This window comes from Chiloscyllium plagiosum, unplaced genomic scaffold (assembly GCF_037043375.1).
Source record: "Chiloscyllium plagiosum isolate Xiang-an unplaced genomic scaffold, Cpla_swu_hap1 HiC_scaffold_9, whole genome shotgun sequence".
Lineage (NCBI taxonomy): Eukaryota > Metazoa > Chordata > Chondrichthyes > Orectolobiformes > Hemiscylliidae > Chiloscyllium > Chiloscyllium plagiosum.
Window position 1 is genome coordinate 50,251,455 of NW_028270147.1, and position 25,825 is coordinate 50,277,279.

General features: G+C 39.5%; 1 protein-coding gene across 1 annotated transcript in view; it reads left to right on the forward strand.

Annotated features, from left to right (window-relative positions):
* Nucleotides 1-25,825, forward strand: part of LOC122554359 (metalloprotease TIKI2-like) — a 422,004-nt gene that overhangs the window by 188,744 nt on the left and 207,435 nt on the right. The window contains exon 3 of the mRNA XM_043699245.2: nt 25,162-25,308. Coding sequence (XP_043555180.2) covers nt 25,162-25,308 — 147 coding nt within the window. The remainder of the gene's footprint in view (nt 1-25,161; nt 25,309-25,825) is intronic.

Consider the following 25,825-nt stretch of genomic DNA (forward strand, 5'->3'; position numbering starts at 1 on the left):
TTGTGCTAGAACATATTCCCTTACAAACAAAATAAGAATAATGAGAAAAGGCTAAGACTGCAATATGCGTGGAAGGTGATGACATGCTTCCTATATTGAATTACAAAATGCTGCTATTTTAAGTCTCAGAACCTATTACAAAACAAAGAGTTTTGTGATGTTCTCAGTGAGGAGTGTTAATGATGGCTAGAAATCTTTCTGAAAAGTGTAAGTATATATATTCAGAAGGGTGGATTTTAAAATGTTAATATTTGTCCTCTTCCTTTAATTAGAGAGTATTCCCAGGGATCCAGAAAATGTGACTACACTCCCTTCAGTTATATTTTGGATTTGTCTGCAGGGCCTCTGTACATGAGACTTAACATATTCCCCTCCATCCACTGGGGATAATGAACATATCTTTGACATTAGCAAAGATTAGCCCTTCCAAAAATCTATAAAACTGGGCAATTCTAAAGCAACAGTGGGAAAAGACATCACTTGCTTGCATTGTGCTATATGGTCCAGAAAAATCTTAAGGTTTGATCTATGTCCAGTTACTCATCTCGGGAATAACATTGTGAAATACAACAGTTGGCTGGCTTCAGTATTCCTGGGCTAGACAGAGGAAACTGAACCTGCCATGGGCCCCATTTGTAATCACTATCCACACACGCATGATAATCTGGCGAAGGCAAGATCAGGCTCAGCTGTGAGGTATCCCACCATCCACTCGTTCCCTTTAGCTTGCCCCATCACTTCAACTATCAGTTTGCTGACATTCACTGCATAAGATCAAAATTACCGTTCCTTGTGTGTGGTGAGGTACCAGAAGAATGCCAGTGTCTCTGGATGTTAGCTTCTGTATATGTCAATGCCATCAAGAAAGCAAGAGAGAAATTTAGGAGAAACATATGTACAATAAGAGACGGTTTGTTATAAATGAAGAATTAATCCTCTTTTGTTATCACATCCCTGACCATGATTAATACACATTAATATTCTAGGCACCCTAGATTTAGGATTGAAACCTTCTAGGATGATGTCTTTCAGTCCATCACTTAGGTATCCTCCCAGACATTGCTACAAGGACCTCAGGTAAAAGATCAGAGAAGACTTTTTGAAAAATGATGTACCTTTTCATTTTTTGACATTAGATTAGATTCTCTACAGTGTGGAAACAGGCCCTTCAGCCCAACAAGTCCACACTGGCCCTCTAAAGAGTAATCCACCCAGACCTGTTTCCCTCTGACTAATGCACCGAACACTATGGGCAATTTAGCATGGCCAATTCACCTGACCTACACATCTTTTGGATTGTGGGAGGAAACATGCAGACACTGGGAGAATGTGCAAACTCCACACAGATAGTCACCCGAGGCTGGAATCGAACCTGTGTCCCTAGCGCTGTGAGGAAGCAGTGCTAACCACTGAGCCACCGTCCCTTACCGCGAGAGAAAATGGGAAATAAGGTTGTTTGTATGGTTGTGGTAGTTAGAGGCAGTAAATGAAGCCTCCAGGAAAACCCTGAGAAGGGTTGCCTCCCCAGTACCCTGTGATTGTAGTAAAGTGAAAGGCGATCAGCAAAATAACAAAATGCAATGCAATAGTAAGCATGGACTCATTCTTTCTGGATCAATGTTAAAACATTGATGTAGTTTATTGTTGTACAATTCTTCCAAATACTCTGCCTTATCACTGTGAGTTGGTTTGAATGGCTCATCAAGCAATCAGCTCTGTGAATCAGACATTCCTCAAATCCACCTCCAGATTCAGCTGATAAGGCAGAATTTTCTTTCTTGAAATGCGATGCTGAAGTTTATTATGACAGCTCAGGCTGAGATCCTGAATTCACTGTGCATGAAACCTTTTAGTCCTCCACTCCATGCTTTGGCACATTGGTATCCCAATGGATCATAACACCGGCTTCCCAGATAAAAGGCTATTCAAAACAAACGAATAAAATGCATCACATTGCAAAGTGAAAATGGAACTGTGGAGGGGTTAAAGTTCTCTCCATGGGTTCTGAAAAGGCAAAGGGCCTGTTGGATACAATGGCGTGATTGTGTCAATGGGGTGATCAGATGAATGCTCATCTCCTCTCAGATGCAGCAGGGCTCCACTGGTCTCTTGAGCACTTTTCATTTGACCTCTGCCTTCATAGCTAGAAGAAAAGTCCTTTAAAATCTTTTAGGTTCACTAGTCGCTTGATTGGTGGGTTGATACATAGCAATGGAAAGTTAGATCTGCATGTGTTTGAAGGTGTCCCTGCCCTGCTCCCCCCTCCAATCTCGTGCCCCCGACCCCCACTCCCTAAATACAATCTGCCAGTCTAGTCAGGCATTCTTTGTTTTTAACAAGAAAGGTTTGACTGTAAACAAAGCTGGTGATAGGAAAAATTGAACTTCGGTCTGGAAATGTCAGATGGTTAAAATGGACCAATTTATTTTGGTGCATGTTTATATGAACCTTAATTTTCTATTAACAAGTCATCTTTTTTCTGCTCTTTGTTCGGTCGAGCCATGACGTACATGAAATATGAGTTCCTTTATTTTAAATCACTCCAGTACACCTGTAAGGTGTTCTTGAATCTCTGCTGATATTACTGAGATCATGAAATACGTTGACTTAAATTTTTCTCCCCTTATTTTCTCTTGTCTGTTTATCTGCTATGGTCTCAGCAGGATTTGGTAGCCAGTGTATAGGGAAAAATAGACTTGAGTTTACTTGCTTTCATTGTGAAATCGTAAGAGGAACTTTTTAAATAAGTTCTCTATTTTCTGTTATTCCCCTGAACCCTGAATGGTATTGGTCATCAGCTACCCTAGTCCCTTGTCTAAAGTGGCCATTTTCATTTGTGAGCCTGGCCATAGAAGCCTTGGTTTTAACTTAACCTGTCCAGCAGTAACATGGCAGGTTTGGTTGCACACCTGGTTTATGTGCTGGGGCTAGAATAGCAACAAGCTTTTCAACCACATGGAGACTTGAGCTTTATCTAAGTATAATCTAGATAACATGAGTAGGTAGTCTGTCTGATGCAGTCATCTCAAATCAACAAATGGTAAAGCCAATTATAGTGACACAGCTAACATTACTGGCTGTGAGTCAGTTAACTCAGCACACACTGTAGAATGAAGTGGGACCTTTCTGGTTTCCATAGCTCGGGCTTTTGCTGGATAAACTCTTTGAACAGAGAAGCCCTTTATTAAGATGATTTTAACATAACAATATGAAACCATAATACATTGTCCATGTGGGTTAAATACAGGACTTGCAATTAACAATTTCCCGTGTCGTATTCCTAACATCTTTCAGAATGACAAAATAATTGCTGTGAGTGGATTACAAGGTTGCAACTCCTGGGAATTAGCAATGCCAAGTGCAATTTTCCAACTTTTATCTTGGAACCAAACCATTAGAACTTGTGTTAACACAACTAACCACTTTCATTGTGGTTATATGACTGAAAGGATAACATTTTAACAATGGTTAGAATTAATGTGAAATGATTTGGCCAAAAAAGGTTTCCTAGAAATAATACTTCATAGAAAATAACAGCAGTACTTTTCATGTAAGCTGCCTATTAATGTGCAGCATCTCACAGAGGACTTCATAGAGATATAATGAAAAAATGAACATGAAACTGAAAGAAGGAAATATTAGCTTGGCAAAGAGGGTGTGAATCCCTGACTGCTGTGCTAATGATGGGACAAAAAAGGATGTGGGGTGTACAAGGGATTTCATTCAGAAAAGGAGAGATTGCAGGGAATTGTAGGTGCTGTGCACTGTGAAAATGAGAATGCAATGGATATTAAAACTGAGGTACTGCATTTGCAAACCATTGGTAGATTTTGTGAGACATTGTTCGTGGTCATCTGAAACCTGGAGCATTTTCTGATGTTCCTGTAATCTAAACTTAACTGGCATTGTCTGAAATGTATGAGTTCAACATCAAAGTGTCTCATAAAAATCTTTTCCTGGGTGAATAGCATGAACCGTAATAATTTGTTCGACTGTCAATTTTTATTTCATGGTTTACATTGAAATACTGAGAAAAAGAAAAGTTTTAGTTTTTTTTCTGCCAACAAACTTAGTGACCATGGAATATGGCATGGGCAATTTGCCAGGAATTCGTCAGAAGTCTAAGCCTGGAGCATCCGCTCAGTCCTAGTGCTTTCTTTTGGCAAATTGCAACTTTCTATAACTTTTTGTACTAGTTTAAAAACATTGCACTAAAAACAGGCCCCACCCATCTAACTGCCCATCCCCCAAGGTGCATTGATCACCATTGAGAGTTTCTATTTACTGCAGATGGTTTGCAGGCGGTTGACAAGCTTTAAAATGAAGCTGAAACCTTTTGCAGGCAAGGATACGAATAAATACATTTTAAAAACTTTTGGATTTTCTTTCAATTTGCCAAGAAAGTGGCTACATATCCTGAATGGGTATAAATATGTTCCTGAATTCTTTTTGAAGTAATTAAGATTAACACTAATTAAAATGTTGTATTGATTTTTGATAAACTCGCTCCACTAGCATTCACCATGTGGTATCTATATATCACTTTTGAAAATATGAAAGGATATTTTAAAAAATTACCTGATTGTGCTGGTCCATGGCTGACTTTATGCTCGGAGATATGGAAATGAGCCTGAGCACAAATTGAAGGGGAGAAAGAAACTTCCCAAATGCTTTTCCCGTCACAATTCACTTGACATTTCAGGTGCCATTTCAATATTTTTTCAGACTCCATGAGCAACATTGTATGATTTCTGCTGATGTATAAAAGATAGGCACTTATGCTGTTGATATATGTCTGCTTTTGAATGGGTATAAAGGTTGCCAGATGTATTAAATATCATTGTAAAGCCTTGAACACACATGAGACTCAAACCACAAAATTCCCAGAGGGAGCGCACCCAGAATTATCACTGCTGTGGATAGTTGAATGATTTTGCGACTGTAGAACACTTCAAATGTTGATTGTTGGAACCCCTCCAAGTTGTACTTTAGAATCAAAATAATTGGAATTGTATTATTTTAAGATTTACTGAGTGTTACCCAGAGGTTTCAGGATTTACAAATGACCTTGGCCTAAAGAGAGGAATAATGTAGAGAACTAAGTGGTATTAGGAACCGTCTGTGATCATTTTTGATTTCATTTGCGTTGAACGTAACATTGGAAACTATAAATCGTAAGATTTCTTCAGTCATTTTACCTCATTACTTGTTGCGGTTCTATAAATTACCATGACATTTATACAATATCTGTTTTTCAAATCTGTTCATAATTTGGAAAAAAGTCTACCATGCAGCTCTCAGCTGTAGGACATAGGGAGCCAAGTACTAGTCTTCAAATGATCAGAGATTAGGGAATTTAGGCCTGGACTTTTTGATGGCCAGATAATCAGACTTGAAACATCAATTGGATTTGTGAATCAGAACTCGACAAAACCCCCAGAATAGCCATCTCTGAAGGAGCTTGCTGGAAAACTGTAGGTTCTTCTGGGCAAGTGTGCTATGCTTAGAATCAAGGCATTCAAAGCATCCAAGGCATACAAAGCTATGAGCCATGTGTTGGGATATGGGACTAGAATAGTTAGGTGGTTGTTTTTGAATGAAGACTCGATGGGCAGAAGAGTCTTTTACTGTGCAGTAGATCTTGATGACTATCCATTTACATTAGAGAATTTAAAGAGTTCCACTGCAGTTAAATAAATAGCTACTTAGGAGAAGTTTCCTCCGGTTTCCCCCCACAGTCCAAAGATGTGCAGGTCAGGTGAATTGGCCATGCTGAATTGCCCGTAGTGTTAGGTGCATTAGTCAGAGGGAATTGGATCTGGGAGGGTTACACTTCGGAGGGTCAGTGTGGACTGGTTGGGCCAAAGGACCTGTTTCCACACTATAGGGAATCTAATCTAATCTACCCAATGGCACAGTGGTCAGCATTGCTTCCTCACAACACCAGGGAGCCAGGTTTGATTCCAGCCACTGGCAACTGTCTGTGTAGAGTTTGCATGTTCTCCCCGTGTCTGCATGGGTTCCCTCCAGGTGCTCCGGTTTCCTCCCACGGTCCAAAGATGTGCAGATCAAGTGAATTGGCCATGCTAAATTGCCCACAGTGTTAAGTGTATTAGTCAGAGTGAAATGGGTCTGGGTGGGTTACTCTTCGGAGGGTCGGTGTGGACTGGTTGGGCTGAAGGGCCTGTTTCCACACTGTAGGTAATCTAATCTAATCTAATCTAAAGTTAGATGATTACATACCTGATCCAACTCCTAATTAACAATCAAACTGACTCCAAACTACCTCGTTTACTCTCTCCTACACTTTCCCAAAGCTCCTTACACTTGTAGTTCCTGATGCTAACCTGGGGCCCGACAATCACTGCCACTAGATCCTAAACAACCCCCTTCCTCTTTTTGGACACATGCACCTCCACTCCACCCTGTGAGCTGACCATCTACTCTTGCTATCAGACCCAACATAACCAACCCTCACCCCCTGCTCAACTCAATATTTCCCAACAACCCTGACATACCCTTCATATACTCCATGGCTTACCTGGCTCACTTCCCACCTTGCACCCTGGCACCTATTTATTTGGCACCCTAGTCATCTGGCACTATGCAACCTGACAGCACCCAATTCAACACCCACTCAGCAACTAACCCACCTAGCTCCCTACTCCAACTCACTGAGCACCTTATCTGGCATCCTACATTACCAACCTGGCACTTTACCTGACCCCTGACCTGGCACCTAATCTCACACTTACTTTATGTATTTACCCTTTCACAAAGTGGCTGCCTGTGATCTTTAAATCACAGAATATGGCTACTGACTGCTGTGATAAAGGCGAAAGTGAGTACTGAAGATGCTGGAAATTAGAGTCAAGATTAGAGTGGTACTAGAAAAGCACAGCAGGTCAGTCAGCATCTGAGGAGCAGGAAAATTGACATTTCGGGCAAAAGCCCTTCATCAGGAAGTGCTGTGATGAGGGGCCCATAGTTTGCCTTCTCTCAACTGTTATGCACTACATAGACCTGTCCATTTAGGACAGTTCCACGTTTCTGATGGAGCTCGATCAGAATCTCCTGTCAGAAATGTGGAGCTCTTTCAGTTCATAAAAAGAGATGGAGCAGAGTGGAAATCTGCTATGTGATTGTCAAGCCTCAGAACATCTGACCCATAATTCTTAAACGCACATCATGATGATGATTTTATTGTCTATGTTTAAGATTATATATGCATCATCAAGCAGCGTGGGAAGTTATTTTCTATCAGATAGTCCACCATGGAGAATGTGGGATTCCTAGAAATGTATACAGCTTCAAGGCACTAGGAAGAGGAACATAGATGTCTCTTAGAGGGAACACTACTGTACCTATGCTTCAAAATGTGACTTTAGGAATAACCGTAACATAGCAATTTTAAAGTCACAGTTCCTACTTGAGAATATTATGTTTTCGCATGACAGAGCATCTGTGCAGTGCTAGATAGCTGCAAAGAGTGATAACCGATATGGCTACTGTCACGAGAGTGGTGACAAGTCTATTTCCGTAAGACCTCTTTCATTAGCAGCACATGAGTGAGCTCTGGACTCAAACCTTTGGGCATTACAAGCCAAAGTGTACCAGAAGTGGAACACTTGGGAATGAAAATTCATTAAGACAAGGGTTGCATGTGTCCTGAAAGACCCCCATTTGCTCCCTTTCTCTCTTGTAATACTCAGAAATCACCTTGTGGGAACTTTAGTGATTAGGTTAGTTCATACAATGGACAGGCACTGTGCATATCAAATAGAAATGTATTTTCAAATTATTTATACTTGGAACATATATTGAAAGTAAAACATATTTGGCTGCATTTGAATATAGGAAACGTAGTAGGTTATTTAATCTCTTGGTTCTGTACTGCTATTGATATTAGATCATGGCTAATGTGAATCTTTGTTATATCTGTTCATCTTGATTTCATGCCACTGAACAAAAATTTGGTTAGGACATTGTGGAGAACTTCTCTGCTTTTTATCAGACAGCACGATCAGATTTTTTACACCTACCCAAAAGGACAGGTGGGACTTCAACTTAATGCCTCACCTGAAACATGCCACCTTCAGATGGTGCATCACTCATACAGATCTCTGTTTTGAATGTTTCAATTTACCTAACCTTAACAGCATTTTGGGTGAGACAGTCCAGATTTCGACGATCCTTTCTGACTTCACTGCAGTATTCCACAGCTTTATTTTTAAGGAGTTAGCTCACTTGATACAGCGCTCCTACAAAATTTAAAAAATTTAGGTCCCAGCTAGGACTCACGGGTGAGGCGCAACATTGTAAATTCAAATCCCATTCCAGAGAGCTGGACACCAAAGCAGGAGTGCACCATCTGAAGTGGCATGTTTCAGGTGAGGCATTGAGTTGAAGCCCCACCTGTCCTTTTGGGTAGGTGTAAAAGATCTGATCGTGCTGTCTGATAAAAAACAGAGAAGTTCTCCACAATGTCCTAACTAAAAATTGATCTGACAACCAACATCACTGATACAGATTCTCTCATCATTAAAATCCTGTCATTTGGGACATGATGTGCAAATGAGTTGAGGCACTTCCTACATCACATCAGTGACTATGCTTCAACAATACTTACTTGGCAGTGAAATACTTAGATATGTCCTGAGATCATGAATGGTGCAGCATGGTAAATCTTCCTCAAAAATGTGCAGTAAATCCTGATCATAGAAAGCCCTCTTGCAGTTGGTTACACTATCCATGTACATAGAGGTGAGAGAAAACAATGACCACTAGTTTGTCTTGCCCTTCCCTAACTCAGAAGCTCTTGTGACAATTTCTGCCCTATGATCTGCTAACTCAGTACTAACTGGAAAACAAACCTTGGAATTTAATGGTTTGAGTGGCTCAATACAACATTAGTGCTTTAATTAGGAAGCTGTAGAGACAACTTAAGTGATATGTGCCTGAAATTGCCATGTAAATTTTTCCAATGGCCTCCAGAACATCAGTGCAACTCCTGTAGAAATGATGCAAGCAGCAGAAAAATTGTGTTTTTACAGGGCGCTGTCTGAGTTGTGATTGGCGATTGGGAAAATCCCTGAAGAATTCTCCACTAAAGTTAACTTTTATGATTTATTGGGACACTGTGTCCTTTATCCTTCATCACATGGAAATCTGGAAAGCTGATCACGGACGTCTGTGCTGTGAATGATGTTGGCAACATTTATTCAGGTGACAAATCCTTTCAGTCTTTATTTTTGCAACCAGTCATTTTTGTCTATCCAGTTTTAAAAATAAATTGCTTCAGGAGATAATGTTCCACGATGTTTATCAATTAAATAATAAACTTTATTTTCTCACGGCTAATGTCTCTAGAAAATAATGAGAAATACGAAAGTCAGTAAAAATGAACTTAGCAACTTACAGATTCAAGGTTGCCTCTTAACTTGAGAAAAAATCTAAGCTTATATTTTCTTGGAAATGCTATTGATTTCCACAAATAAAAAACATTATTTATGCAGTAAAGCGGAAAACTAAAATAATGATGGCCATTAATTCAGCATCTATTTGGGTATTAAATTTTAAGTATGTTTGCTTTTGACTTTCGTTCTGTGGTAGCCTCAGAAACCGATGGGAAACATTAAGTGGAAAACAAGCTAAAGAAAAGGGGTCGTGAGGTCACCTACCCTGTAAAGCTCATGTAAAATGAGGTTAGAGGCCAGGGTTTATAGCACTGATGCAACACTCAGTTTTCAAATAAAAAGGCTAGTTATATGCAGTTACAGCAGAGGGATGTAATCACTGGGAAATGATTTAATGTTTACTGCAGTTTAGTACCACTGTTCTTGGCAGATTTTGGAGCATTAGCAGACTTTGAGAAACTTGTGTTTCAGTGTTTTGCAGGATATCTATGATCCATGTCAGACCTACACATATTCAAACTTGATGTCAATTGTTGGTGACAAAACTTTTATTGGCACAGTGTCAAGGCAGTAATTAAAGTCCAAACAGATCAGATATCATTTGCTACATAATTGGAGAAGGTAATGTATGTTGCCCGTTGCGTTTTGTTCAGTTTTTTTCCAACCAAAAAGATGTTAGGCTCTCACCAGCTTTATGCCCACCTACACAAGCTAATATACCTGTCGTTATTCTTCTTTAAAACTTTCTCTTTATTCTCTGAAGGGAAGGTCAGCTGATTCATCAAGACCCATTAATTTATGCCCACATGAACGTAAACCCTGGTTTAAGGTTTCTGTGATGATCTGTAGCACGGGTCGTGGTTGGAGTTGTTGGGTGGTTTTGCTGAACCCGGCTGGGTGACATCTTCAATGCTGTGTAGCCTCCAGCTGAAGCGTTGTTGTTGTGATCTGCCCAGATTTTATACGGTTCTGGTTGTCATAGTGGGTGGTTCCATTTCCAGTTTTGTGCTGTAGTGGTCCGTAGATAGGGTCTATTTCAATATGTTTGTTTATGGAACTAGTGGGTGACTACCAGACCTCCAGGAATTGCTGAGGTTGCCTTTGTTTTGCCTGTCCCAGTGTTGTAACGTTGTCCCAGTTAAATTGGGGTCCTTCATTGTCAGTGTGTATTGAGGGAGAACTGATGAACCTTAAACCATTCCTGATGAAGGGCTTTTGCCCGAAATATCGACTTTCCTGCTCCTCGGATGCTGCCTGACCTGCTGTGCTTTTCCAGCACCACTCTAATCTTGACTCTGATCTCCAGCATCTGCAGAACCCACTTCTGCCATGAGGGAGAACTGGTCATGTCTTTTCGTTGCAAGCTGATGCTCATGTATTCTGGTGGCGAGTTTCCTGCCCATTTGTCCTGTGTAGTTTTCTCACAATTGCTGCATGGTATTTTGTACATCACACTTGTCTTGCATGTTGTGGGTATGGGATCCTTTGTCTTGGATAGTAGTTGTGTGTCCCAACACACTGACCACCCTACGCTATATTAGAAATGTCTCAGAACTAACTACAAGATTCCTACGTCCTATAGGAATAATGACAGCACACACCAACAGCCACACTCTGCCAGTTATATCCAAGATAAAAGACTTCATACCCACAACATGCAGGACAATTGTGATGTACAAAACACCATGCAGCAACTGTGAGAAACATTACACAGGACAAATGGGCAGGAAACTTCCACCAGAAAACATGAACATCAGCTTGCAACAGAACAACATGACCATTTCCCCTCATGTCAATACACACTGACGATGAAGGATACCAATTCAACTGGGACAACGTTACGATCCTGGGCGATAAACAAACATGTTGAAATAGACCCCATCAACAGACTACTACAGTACAAAACCGGAAATGGAACCATCCCCAATGACAGCCAGAACCGTATAAAATCTGGGAAGATCACAATAACAGCGCTTCATCCGGAGGCTCTGCATCATTGAAAATGTCACCCAGGAGTGAAACGAAATGTTTGCAACAAAATCAACCGGCTCAGCAAACCGACCTAACAACATAAACCCTAGTTTTCTTGCACACCCTGAAAAGTTACACACCTTGAAAAGAAGAATACTGTCGTTGCTGGAAACCTGAAATAAAAGCAGAAAATATTAGAGATACATAGCAGGTTGGGGTATCTTTCTTTCGAGAGAAACTGAGTTTGTGGTCTAAATAGTCCAATGCTGATCATACGGTAAAGTGCCCTCTTATCTAAATATGATTTTCTGAAAGAATCCATGCATGGAACAGTGAAGAGAATCATTGCAGAATATGCACCCCTCTCTGTGTCACAAGTTGCCGTAAGCTAAATTCAAATGTTCAGTGTGAATGTTACTGAATGGCTGAGTGGATTAATATTTGGGAATGGGTGTTGTGGATGTGGTAAGTAGATGTATGATGTGGTGAGTATTAGTAACTAGTAGAGTGGCAGAGGTGAACTGGTAGCTGGGTATAATGGTAGGTTTATAGATGGGTGAGATTTGGTGCAGTTGTCAGATTGTGAGTATGTCAAGTCAGATGGTGGTCATCAAGTGGCGGGGGCTAATTAGGTGTGTTTGGGAGAGGGTAATCAGTTGGTGGGTCTGTCAGGTCAGGAGGGGGAGGGTCTAGGAGGGAGATTGTGATGGCGAGATGGTGATCAATGGGAGAATTAGGGGCCAGTTGTGTCATTACTCAGGCATGAGACAAGATTTTTCTATTTAACATTTCCATCGTAATGATCCAGATAAGCATGTCATTATATCCCCAAAGAATCCAATTCTAACTCAGAGTTGAAAACTTTTTCTGAAGGATCTCAACGATCAGGAGAATTCGTCTTAGCATCAAAAGAAATGTTGATGGCGTAAGAAAAATACAAAGAAAGAAATGATGTGCTGAGAGCTGCTGTGCTACTTCCTAAAAGCAAAACTGAAACACGCAAAGTGAAGGAAACAAAACTGGGCTTATGAGTTTACGGTCTGAAATTTTTGAATACAGTGTCGAGTCCTCAAGGCTGTAAAATGCCTAATCAAAGGCTGAGGTACTGTTACTTGAGCCGATATTTAAGTTTCATTGAACAAAGTTATAGGCCTGTATTGCAAGAGAATGTAACTACACAAGTGTGGCAGTTAAATGCATTGAATATTGAGGTTGTTTCTTTTATTGCTGCTCCCGTTTTGAGGTTTCTTTGTCAGCAGTTCGTTGTCTTTAATATTTTGAAGGTTCGATGAGATTAGATTAGATTAGATTGTGTACAGTTCTGGGTCACCGCATTATAAGAAGGATGTGGAAGCTTTGGAAAGGGTGCAGAGGAGATTTACTAGGATGTTGCCTGATATGGAAGGAATGTCTTACGAGGAAAGGCTGAGGGCCTTGAGGTTGTTCTCGTTAGAGAGAAGAAGGTTGAGAGGTGACTTAATAGAGACATACAAGATAATCAGAGAGTTAGACAGGGTGGACAGGGAGAGCCTTTTTCCAAGTATGGGGACAGCAAACAACTTTAAAGTGAGGGGAGATAGGTATAAGACAGATGTCAGAGGTAGTTTCTTTACTCAGAGAGTAGTAAGGGTATGGAATGCTTTGCCTGCTATGGTAGTAGATTCGCCAACTGTAAGTACATTTAAGTTGTCATTGGACAGGCATATGGATGTACATGGAATAGTGTAGGTTAAATGGGCTTCAGATTAGTATGACAGGGTGGCGCAACATCGAGGGCCGAAGGGGCCTGTACTGCACTGTAATGTCCTATGTTCTATGTAGATTCCATACAGTGTGGAAACAGGCCCTTCGGCCCAATAAGTCCACACCGACCCTCCAAAGAGTAACCACCCAGACCCACTTCCTTCTGACTAATGCAACTACAGGCAATTTAGCATGGCCAATTCACCTCTCCTACACATTTTTGGACTGTGGGAGGAAACCGGAGCACCTGGAGGAAACCCACGCAGACACAGGGAGAATGTGCAAACTTCACACAAACTTCAAGGCTGGAATTGAACGTGGGACGCTGGTGCTGTGAGGCAGCAGTGCTAACCACTGAGCCACCATGCCGCCCTGTTCTGCCTTCAAAATACTTGAGCGGTTATTGGAGTGACTTACCTCTTCATGTAAAGCTGTGCCATGACATAAAATTCAGAAAAGCTTGCTCCATCTCTACGATTTTATGTACTTCATTCTCATGCACACTCACTGTTTTTCCATGATAGAATTCATCCTGGGTGCATTTCTCTTCTCATATGTTATTGTTTAACTCTGACTTTGGAAGGAAAGAAGTGAGGCATGTATGTGGCATAGTTCCTTTCCTCCATCTGAGCACATGCATCCTATGGCTATGAGGAGTGGAGATTTATTTTAAACTTAAATGAAAAATCCTTGAAAAGGAGCAAACACATTCTGACAGGTAGTGTGAGCTGTTACCAATGTGATTTTGAGTAAAGCCAGGGATTGACTCTGACTTTAGGAGGTTAATTTGCATAAGACAGTTTCTTTAACACTGAAGTGTTGAAAGAGAAAGAGTATGATATATAAGGACTTGATTGATAAGGAGGTGAGTGAAAACTGTATGAATGATGGGAGATCTGGATTGGCAAGCTTGTCTTGACTTGTCTTGATTAGGTTTGAGAGATCATTCAACCTGTCCCTGTGTAACAAGGTAAAGTGGTGTCTTGAAGAGGTGAAGGCTACAAAGACAGTTTTTGTTGCTTTCTTCTGTACAACTTAGAATACTTGAAAAAGATTAATTAATTTCAACTTTGTGGTGCCTTACGAGTACCTCCTTTCCAAGCTTCTAGTTAGTATTTCAGAACTACAGAGTATAATGCATTGACCATCTGGAACTTGTTATGGTGTGAACTTATGGTTTCTTCCTCTACTTCACTTATATTTGCTAGTCTTGCATTGTACATTTCTTTAGGTCTGACAATTTTTCTTGGATATTCTTGCAGCTGTGGTGGACACTAGACACAGAGTTAACCTACTCCATATTGTTCTTCTTGGGCTCTTGGAGTGCACTTCCTTCCTGTACATGACCTTTCTGTGCTTTGTCACATTATCTGTGTAAAAATATAGAAAGTTGTGGTTTCAAAGCAAGCTTTTACTGCCTTCCACATTATTCCACTGATGACTACTTGCTCTTCTCTTACAGATACTTTGGATAAAAAGAAAAGAAAATGCAGATGTTTGCTAAAGTCCTACAAATTCTTGTACCTAACATTTCAAGCCCAATAGTCACCTCTTCTAATATGGGCATTCTTTTTGGGACAAATACCTCCTATAACAATGTAAGGATTTGTTTACCTGCTGCACTCCCATTACTACTGTGACAGGACTGCACCAGAAGTTTAGTTGCCTGTTTGAATCTAAAGATATTGGATTTCTTTTGCATCATTGGAGATATGTGCTAATTAACTCATCACTCACTACCATTGTGACCAATCTTTTACTTCTAGCATATTATTGAAGGTCAGGTGGGCAAAACAGGAAGCTACTAAAAAAGCATTTTACTCATTCTGCATCTTAACTGTTTCAGGCGCTTTTGGTAATTTTATAACATTCTCCAGACCATGTTATTCTTTATTTTAACCAAAAATATCTGTTTTCCTTTCTTTGTAGGCACTTCCTTATTAAGATTTAGCAGCCCTGCCTCACTCAATTACCTATTCTTTGTTATTATCCAAGATAATGAGTATCAGCTTTAGCAGAGGTTAACTGCTTGAAATAGTGACTGGAATCTCCCAGAATATTTTCATCTGTACAGTTAACGAGTTGAAAAGAAACCTACAAAATTGTAATTTCGGTTAGTTTCATTGTTTTTCTAATGTTGGGTAAAACAATAACCAGGTGAACAAATTCATAAAGCCAACATTTCAGATGAGTCACCCGAAATATGAGGAAATAACTGGGGCCAATATTATCAAAGAATCCTTCAGTTTTTTGCATTTATGGGCCAACAATCTTTGTAATAGCTTTCTGTACTCCCCAGCTCAGCTTGTTTGTGTAGGATTCTCTGTCAAAATTTCAAAGTTGTACAACTCTTAAACACCAAACTTTATAAAGAAATGTAGTTTATAAAATACATTTGTGATTTTTTTTTGCCATAATGATGCAATAATTTTGAGGACTTGTCTTTCAACAAACTCTGATCAGAAACATGTTAACACATCATTTAAATGCAATCAGTGACCACATTTAAAGTCTATAAATCACACTGCTGTAAGGTCATCAGTACATTGTTTCAGTCTAAGTGGCAGCAGTGGGAGAACTGATTAAATGCAGGAAAAGCACAATTGCCATTGATTTTAATGGGGCCAGGGCCATGATAATTTCCTTTTAGGGTCATTTTAGCAAGGGTATCAATAAAGTGGACTGGGTTGTTGTGACACAATGGTAGTGTCCTGATCTCTGGCCAGAAGGTCCAGGTTCACATCCCACCTGCCCCAGACATGTCTGAACAGGTTGATTAAAAATATTCATCAGTAAAGTGGCCCAGACTGCAAAGGAACATGGAATGGCAAATAATTAATGGTCTTTACACAGTGGTGCAGCAATACAATTGCTTAAATTTCCAGGATTCATCTGTGTTGTGGTTTCCTGAACAGCATCCAGTGTTTGAATAATTCATTTTGTAGTGTACATACTGAATGGGATTATGGACTTAACACGGTGAGCAAAATGTTTAGAGCTATTCCTGATCTGACTGTATATCTTCTTTTCACATCTGTGTGGCTTCGCCAAGCAGATTCACCGGGTATTATTGAAGATCAACTGATTTAGCTAATTCATGAGATCTAGAGGAATGAACTTGCTATTAGGACCTGTATTTGTATGCCCTTCTGTGCATGATCTTTCTAGCTGTACTTACTCATCTCTGATTTAAGTAAACTGAGGTAGCAGTTAATAAACCCATATTGTTCCTTGGGGTTTGATAAGACATCATTCTTGCCAACTTTCACACAAAAGACAAAAGCATTATCTATGTCCAACAATTGGAAAGTGTACTTAGATGGGCTATGCCATACTGTCTGACTGCTTCAGATAAATTACAACAAACAAGAATGTGACCTAGCATTGTCTAACCTGTCTTGGTAAATGGCACAGCATATTGCACATTCAGCCAAGAAGCCATTGAAGAAGTTTATGGATTCCTATTTTAAATCTTATGAGAGTTTGGTTTTTGGGTAGAGGAATAAATCAGTTTTTAAAAATAGTTGGTGATTTACATTACTCAACTTATTATTGGCTTGAACTAATGTTCTGCTGCACCTCCATTACAGTTCTAACTAAAATGAAAACATTGACACCACCTGGAAATAATGCTGAAGCAGATTCAATAATAATGTTAACAACGGAATAGGTTATATACTATTGGAAACAAGCAGAGGACAGTGATTAATTCCGTAGTCCTTTCAAAGAACCTAAATACACACATGCACAACAACACTCTTGATAGGCTGAATGGCTTTCTCTGTGCTGTAAGATTTGAAGACGGTCTTGAATGAAACAGGTTCTTTTTCCTGAAAGTACAAACATATTAAATATTATTCTGTCGCGCAAGCAGAATCTGTAAATGTATTAAGAACTTGATGATTAGAACAGTCATTGGTTCTAGATTCCACAGACAAGTAAAAGTTATGTTCAAACTAGAATACTATTTTCAGTTACAATCAAAGGCATTGGTCAGTTGAATCTGCATATTTTAAAACAAATTCAGATGTACTGAATAGTTTAAAAGGAGTCAACAGCTTGGGGAAAAAATGATGAATGCCAATGGTTTCCTTGCATTAAGCAAATCCGTCTGTCCGGGGTTTTGAGCCAGTCATGGAACAACACAGCTTGTAAAATGGAATTTTTCACCAGGTGGGTGGGGAAATGTTTTACTTTCATTCTGCTTCCCTGCTGACTGAATTTCCCAGTCAACACATTGCAGCAATATTTGACAAAGTAGCACTTTGGGTAATGAATCCCACTTGGTCAAGCTATCACCGGAAAGCTGCCATCCATGGTGAAGATGGAGAGAATAAAATAAATTGTAATAAGCTGTTCCATGTGTAGTCCTGAGCCATGCACACTAGGAAGGTCTTGAGTTTTGATTTCAGATTGGGCTGTGTAAAATGGCGTGCAGTAAAGGGACATAAGCCCCTGCAGCCGTTAGCTCCATAGCCGAGATAGGGGAAAGACCATCCCAATTCATCTTCAATTTAATGAACCTCACTCAGAAGTTCTCTTGTTTTGACACAGGAAATGTTTTATACCCCTCTTCCCCAGGTGGAAACCGGTCAATTTTGGCAATGATGTTTTCCATTGTTGATTTTTTTAGTTAACATTGCACTTCTAATTTATTTGTTCAGATGTTCATTGGCCCCAATCACCAGAAATCAAAAATATAATTTCTAAATTTGCAGATGATACTAAGTAAGAGGGATAGTCAATACTAATCATCAATAAATCAACAGTTGATGAGTTTCAATACATAAATGTGATGCATGTGAAAAAAAATAGAAATAGCTTTTACTCAGAATATATTAATCTGAATGGGGTAGGGGAGCAAAGGGATCTGGGATTGCAAATACACAAATTCCTAAAAGTAGCAATGCAGGTTAATAAAATCACACAAAAAAAAACAAGCAAAGCATTAGAAATTATTCCTGGAGGGATAGATTTGAAAAGTAGGGTTATGCTAAACCTATATTAAACCTTAGTTAGGCCACACATTGACTGTATTGTACAATTCTGGTCACCCTTGTAAGGCAAAAAGCACTTGGAGGAACTAGAGAGAGTGCAAGTTTACAAGCATGCAAGGCCAGTGAAGTTATACCCATCAGGAAAGGATAAACAGGCTAGACTTTGTCTTCAAAGAGAAGGCCAAGGGGTGACCTATTAAAAATCTTTAAAATTGTGAAGGTTTTGATAATCTAGGCATAGAGGGAGTAAATTTTATTTTGCTCTATCTTCTAAGATAGAGCAAAATAAAATAAAATAGTCAACAAGAAATAAATCAGGTGAAATCACTAGAGATTAGCTACAGCATGGATTTCACAACCACAGAGAGTACTGATAGTCGAGGCAAATAAGATAGATGTGAATACGGAGAAGCTGTATAAGCATATTGTGATGAAGTCTGTGGGCAAAACTTGAATCTTTTGAAACATCCTAATTGAAAACTGAGAGACATCAGAGCTCAATAGATTATGAATCCAGTGGTTGCAGTACCAAAGATGAGTGCACCATCTTGGTTCAGAAACTCAGAATAAACAAAGATAAATTGCTGCAGCTGTTTTTGTTACTGAGGGTTAAAGTTGATTTATGCCATCCAAACCTTTACAGGTAGAATTGAGGAGGTTCTGGGACGTGGAATCTTTGATGACGAATGCGCCACTGGAACATAGGTTGTCCTTGCTGTCATCTCTCGAGTAAAGAATTAATTATGCATTGATTTCAAGAATAACAGCAGAGTATGTGTAAAAGGAGCTTTGTTATATTGATGTCAGACCATATGGAACTGGCGCCTGAGCCTGTAGACTTCCAGAAAATAGATATGTTTCATAAAGTACGTTACAGTTTACCACTCAGAGGTTAGACCTCATCTTACAAATTGGATGAAGGTCAAGTTGAATCCTAAGAAAAAGGGAAGTTGAAATTCTGTGTAAGGAAGGTAATGTTTCATGATTAAGATAAGTGATATGGTAAGCGGATAGCTGAGGTCCACAGTTTGTAAGGTTCATCTTGGTTATATCTGCCATTTGCTCCTGTGATTGAAAGTTTATAATTGACCTCAATTTGCCTGTTTGACTTGTGTTGATTCTGGGCTTTTATGTATTGATAGTTATCTAAGAGAGAATCTAGTATTTGCCATTTATGACTCTCGTCTAGTAAAATCTATTTTGTTCTAAACAAAAAAATTCTTGTGACTTCATCTTTCTAGTAAAATAAATTGGATTTTGGCTTTCTTCTACTTTTAAAAGAAGTCACTGGTCTTGTCTCAGCATTGTAACAAAATGAGGGAGAAGTGAGTGGAAGATTCTGCTTATGGAGTTAGATAAACATGGATGGGAGACAGCTTGGGTGGAGCATGGACTGTCTGTGTTGACTGTCTTTTGCTGGATATTCTCTGTAATTCTATGTCTGCGAAGAACAATGACTTGGATATGGTTCTGGAAGGCTGCAAGGGCTGGTGGAACTATACACTAACAAAAAAAAACCTCCTGTAGAAGAAAGGAAAATAATTGGAGGTAAAACAAAAAGTGAAATGAAATGCCACAAAGTTAAATTGTTTTAATTCTTTGTGAATCAGCCCTTTTTAATTGGCAAGTGAACCCTGACTTTTGGTGCCTCTTGGGAATATTTTCACCAACCATGGTAACTAGATGAGCTTTCAGCATTATGCCTCTACTAATTAGAAGAATAATCTTTTTTGTTAATTATTTCACCTACTGGCGTTAACCACTGGCTCAATGGGATCCAGCTTGCTCTTGGGATATAGTAGAGTATCACATTAGGTTATGTCTAAATTTAAGCAAGTGTACTTAACAAGAAGAAGAAAAATAACATAATACATTCCTGAAATAGAAATTCGAATATTTAGCTCCTCAAAGGGAAGTTAATTAAAAAGCAACAACCTGACTGTTAAGATACATTTAAACAATGAATTTTATATGCATAGGTCATGAAATTCCTTGGGGTCAGGTGGTATTCTGCCAATCTCAAATGTGAAACTTGTGGAATTCTCAAAGAAATAGAGCTGAAGACTAAATGTGATTGTTTGCATTATTTTCCTAAGGGAGTTTTGAGCAATTTCTACCAAAGATTTTTTCAAAACTGTCTTGCCACTGAAGGAGTTGTGGTTATTACAGGATTTGCAACCTCACCAGTCAGTGCCCCCCCCCTTCCCCCTGAACCTGTACACTCCTGTTCGAGTCCTCATCTTGACAGAAAGTTGAAGCTGCTTGCCTAATCTGGAGCCCAAAGCTTGTAGTGATACAGTTCCTGATGGAGGAGGCCTGCTGTAACTTTGACTCTGTAACTTCTTTTGGATTTTGCTGATCTCGATCAGAGTTAAACAGGAGATCAATTCACTTCAATGGACTACCCGAGAAATTTTGGGCATTTTTCAAAAGTCTTTGGACATTGCAAACTGTTTTCACAAATTTAAACAGCTTCAATTCGATTTTACCAGTGATTTCCTGCCTTTCAATAGCTATCCATCATAATTGAATAAAGTCTCATAGTATGTTTGAAAGTCCTCTCTCAAGCTTTATAAACAAATGATGAAATGTTTGTTCAAGTTGAGAAAAGTTTTGGGCCTTGTTTTCTTTTAAATGCTTCAAGACCAGTGATTAAATTAAATAAATCTGCAAAGCTTAAACAAGGCAGATGACTTTTTTCCTCATTGGCAATGATGTGGTGAATGTCAATGTTATGAATCAGATAACGCAGTTTAATTTCTGGAACATATATCAGCCCACAGGAGCAGTATACCAGTGATTCAGCAAACCTCTGATAGCTTTGTGTTGGATGTACATCCACCTTGCGTGATTATGTTGGAGATTTGAGAAGCTAAATGTATCATTTAAACTTGTGAAGATGGAAGGTAGAGCTGGAAAAGCACAGCAGGTCAGGCAGCATCCACGGAGCAGGAAAATCGATGTTTCGGGCAAAAGCCCTTCATCAAGAATATCATGGTATTTTCCTGCTCCTTGGATGCTGCCTGACTTGCTCTGCTTTTCCAGCACCACTCTAATCCAGACTCAGGTTTCCAGCATCTGCAGTCCTCGTTTTTTACCAAGATGGAAGGTAGACCTAGAATGCTTGCAAGGCATTTCCCATTATCAGAATTAACTTTACAAATGCATAGTATCTGGGCAAATCCCAGAAAGAACAAATCTCTTCCCACAACACAGCGCAACTGGCAGAATCAGGACTAGTGGTCATACAGCTTCTCTCTAACTATAGGGATGGGATTGTTTACAGACTAGGAAGGCTGCATTATGCCTCCAAAGCATTGCACATTGCCTATTCTGCTAAAATCCTTCAAGGAAAAGCAGTCCACTGCAGCTCTTCCCAAGATGCCCTAATGTCCTTCAGCTAAACTTATACCATTTCCAAGTTACAACAGTAATTCTTCCTTGGCAGCCACCACATTGGGATCGACAATGATTTGCCTCCACTCCAGTATGATAGGTCTGAGATGCTGACTTATGCACAATCTGAAGACTTTGCCACATGTGGTCTGATGGTGTTTGAAGGGCCGAGGAGACAAATTTAAGGGAGATTTGTGCTCTTATTTAACTCATCAACTTCATCTCTGTGTGTTTCCTGACAAAAGTCTTTTGATGTGTTTGTTGCCATCTGTGATATCTATGGGTAAAAGATTCCATCAGCTGTTGCATTGTTTTGGAACTTTGGAGGAAAAAGAAGTTAAAACAACAGCAGTTTTAAAAGGGAGAGGAACAGACAAAGGAAGTACATGGTGAGTTCTGTGCAGGAGAGAGAGAGAGAAAGAAACTGACAGAGCAGTGAACCTACACAGTTGCTGCCTTTGCTGTTTGAATTCAGGTATTGTAGGGTGAGGGGGGAAAGATATAAAAGAGACCTAAGGGGCAACTTTTTCATGCAAAGGGTAGTACATGTATGGAATGAGCTGCCAGAGGAAGTGGTGGAGGCTCGAACAATTGCAACATTTAAAAGGCATTTGGCTAGGTATACGAATAGGAAAGGTTTGGAGGGATATGGGCCGGGTGTTGGCAGGTGGGACTAGATTGGGTTGGGATATCTGATTGGTATGGGCGGGTTGAACCTTAGGGTCTGTTTCCCAGCTGGGCGCCGCTATGACCAGTCTTCTTTCCTTGACTGTGTAAAAGGTTACAGTGGTAGCAGAGCACTTCTTAGTGAGATGTAGTTTGTTGCATATAGCAATTATCTACAAGTTATATTAGCTAGTTAGGTATTGTTACTGAGGCAATGGGAAATATATATGAAACATCTGTCCCAGGGCTGTTCTCTCCAAAATTCTTTCCCCCTCCAACCCACTGCCATATGACGTCACTCGATTGGTTGGACTGTATTGCAATCTCCAATATTAACCCTTTCAGAACCATCACCTCGTACAACATCATCCAGAATGAACATTCTCACCTTGATCAGTTATAAGCCAAAGACACCCATGAGTCAACTAGAATATTTGATTTCCTCAGCAATACATTGAGGTCATCCTAAAAGTGCTTCTATTGTTTTCCTGGAAGTCCCCTGTTCCAATGAAGATCTGAGTGAAGCAACTGCTTTGGGAGTCTGGTGTCAAGTGTATGAACTGCAGTAGGGCTGATTTGGAGTGATGATTGCCTTAATGCTCTACATTTTGACTTGGGAGGGGATGCTGGTGTCAAACCACATTTCTTGTTTTTTAGATTTGGAGGAATTTTTGAAGGTACTGCTGGTGGTACTACAGTGTTTTGAATGGCTTGCTACAGGTTGGCCAAGTTTCCAAAGTGTTTAGAAGTACTTATGAACCTTCTCCATCTATTAGTGAAGTTTACTTCACATAAATGCCTCCGACCATGTACCATTTGAGGAGTGTTGTGCTGAATTACTTGCTTGTTGTCTTGCATTTATCTGGCCTACAGAATGAAAGGGACAATCCACAACAGTGACGTTCTCGGGCAATATCCCAGACACCTCTTTTAAGTGTCAAGATAGTGCTTTGTTTGATTTTGTTCTGATTTGTTTATTCTTTCATCCACACACTGTTAGCTTTGTGAAAATAGTATTTGACGTGAAGCATAAACTACATGCAAGAGATGTAACAAGAAGTGCAAAAGAAAGCAAGGTCAATGAAGTGACTAAAAGTGCTCAGAGCTGAGGGTTAAAAGGCCCGTTAATAAACTGAAGATGGTGGCAACATACGACTGACCTTAAGGAACAACCTGAAGATTGTTGCCCTGGAAGTCTGACAATGTGTTGAGCCAAAAAGAAGATGAAATGACTTGGGAAATTGAACCTGAAGTTTTACACTCAGTAGTGCAGTGAAAAACATTTGAACCATCAAAGATCTTCAGAAAGCATAAAGAAACTTAACTAGAATAACATCTCTCAGTAACAAACTCCAAGCAAAGCACTATTTTAAAAAAAAAACTCTTGAAAATCTTATCTTTGACATAAAGTATCAGGATCTTTAATTTCAACACAATTTTGGTACAAAAATGTTGAGGTTCTGATTCTAGATACTGAAATTTAGGGGACGACACCAAAGTTGCAGTTTGAATCCTTCTTGGTTCTTGGGAATCCAAATTATATAGGGCTATGTGTCCGTGATCTTTTCAAATGGTTCCTTGGTGCCTCTCTGTAAATATAATGTGCACCTAGAATCCTCCTAATACAAGTGTGGCGTTAACAAGGTGAGTCAGTAAATTTGGGAGCCATGGACTGGAACATCTGTTTCCGATTATCACCTCCTACTTTCAAGTCTGACTCTCCTAGTCCCAGGAGGATAATGAATGAAAGTAACATATATATGGGGCTTACCTTGGCTGTCCTGCTGAAGCATTTAGCTTTTTTTTTCTTGTGCTGTAAAGCTGTCCTGAGAGTTGAAGAAGTGGCACTCACTGCCAAAATAACCACCTACAAAGAGTGTATGTATAGCACATTTTTGGCAGACCCACAGAAGGGTTTTCAAACACCATCTTTCTCTTGATCCTAATCTTTTTCAGAAGGACAAGTTGGGTTGGATGCCTGAAATTTCAGAATTCATTTCTTCAAACTGATTGTCATCCTTGTTCCAAATATTGCCTGCTTCCTCGAGTACTGCATTTCCCCTTTAATCACAAATAATTTTATTTTTTGTTTTATCCTATCTCTGGCTTCTCTTCCAAAGTGACAATAAAGGATATTCTATACTATTTTATTCTAAATATCTTCCAGCTAATTCCCTTAGCTTTCTATTACTTTGCCCCTTTAGTTTGCCCACCAGCTAATTTCTAGCTACCTTCTGTTCATGGATAATTTAGGACCTTCGTTTTGCAGCTGCATTACATTATAACCCACTATTGTATTAGATATGTTGTCAAAAAGCTGCATTTAAATAGCATACAAAGGTCTGCCTATCTAACTTAGATGAACCTGCAAAGTTTGGTGGAGTCAGCTGCCTGACTCTGGATAGAGGTCTCTCTCTCTCTCTCTCTCTCTGCTTTAGTTGTGTTGTAGAAATTTTAGGACCTAAATCTCCTCTTATATGTTATTGAAGACATTGTCGAGCATCTATTATATACATTTCTTTACAGAATGATAGGGTGTTCTGCAATAATATGCTCAGCAACTGTCAAGATAGGATGTTATAATAAATCAGCCAGTTGGTCATTATTTGGTGCAGACAGCAAATGGATCTGTCTGACATCACAGAATCTAGTAGCATCTCCCCTCCTGGGCTCACCTTTGAAAAATTAATGCCTGGATGGTATAAAAAGAAATGGACAGTGTTCATCATCTTTTGATAAAGAGAAGAGAAAAGGAAAATGATTCCTGAATTGATTCATTCCTTGCATAACATTTCACATCATGCATAATATTTAACCTAGTTAAAATAGAAACACAGCTTCATTATTAAACCCTGCATGGGGATGTGTCTGTGCCTAAATTGTTATGTGCCCCAAATCCATGCTGTTCTAAATTCCATCTGTTTCCAACTTGTAGTATTCTTCACAATTGTTTTATTCTTATGTCATTACAGGTCCTCTTTGCTTTAAACCAAACTCTGCTGCAACATGAAAGCCTCCGAGCCGGCAGTTTGCAAGCCCCTTACACAACAGAGGACCTCATCAAACACTACAACTGTGGGGACTTGAATGCTGTCATCTTTAATCATGATACATCCCAAGTAAGGAACCGTAGCTGTTATTTTGTTGACATTTTCAATCTTGTCAAAATGAGTGCAGAGAAAGGGGTCAATTGAGATGGGGGAAAGGTTCCAGGTTATTTTAAAAGTTTTATAGCAGCTAATTGCAAGTTTATTCTAGAGTATAAAAAGGCATGGCTAAGTATAGAAGCATGTCAAGTCAGTTTTGCATTTTTTTTCTCTACGTACTTTGAATGGAATCATAATCTTTTGGTTCATTTTGAGTTAGCTTAATGAAACAGACTCATGTAAACCATAGGCTGTTTTTGACATGGCTGCTGTGTCACTAAATGTGCACCCATTATTATCGTAAATGAAATTAATGTGAAGTTGGCACTGGTCGAGCCCTCAGAAACTTGTTGGTTTTTGAATAATATTTACAGGATTTCAGAGAAATTGGACAACGGCCTAACAAACGTTACATGAGTTAGTGGAGCTTAGCCAAGCCAGCATGGTTTCTGATTAGATTACTGTATGCTCTGGCACTGTGCTCTGTCTT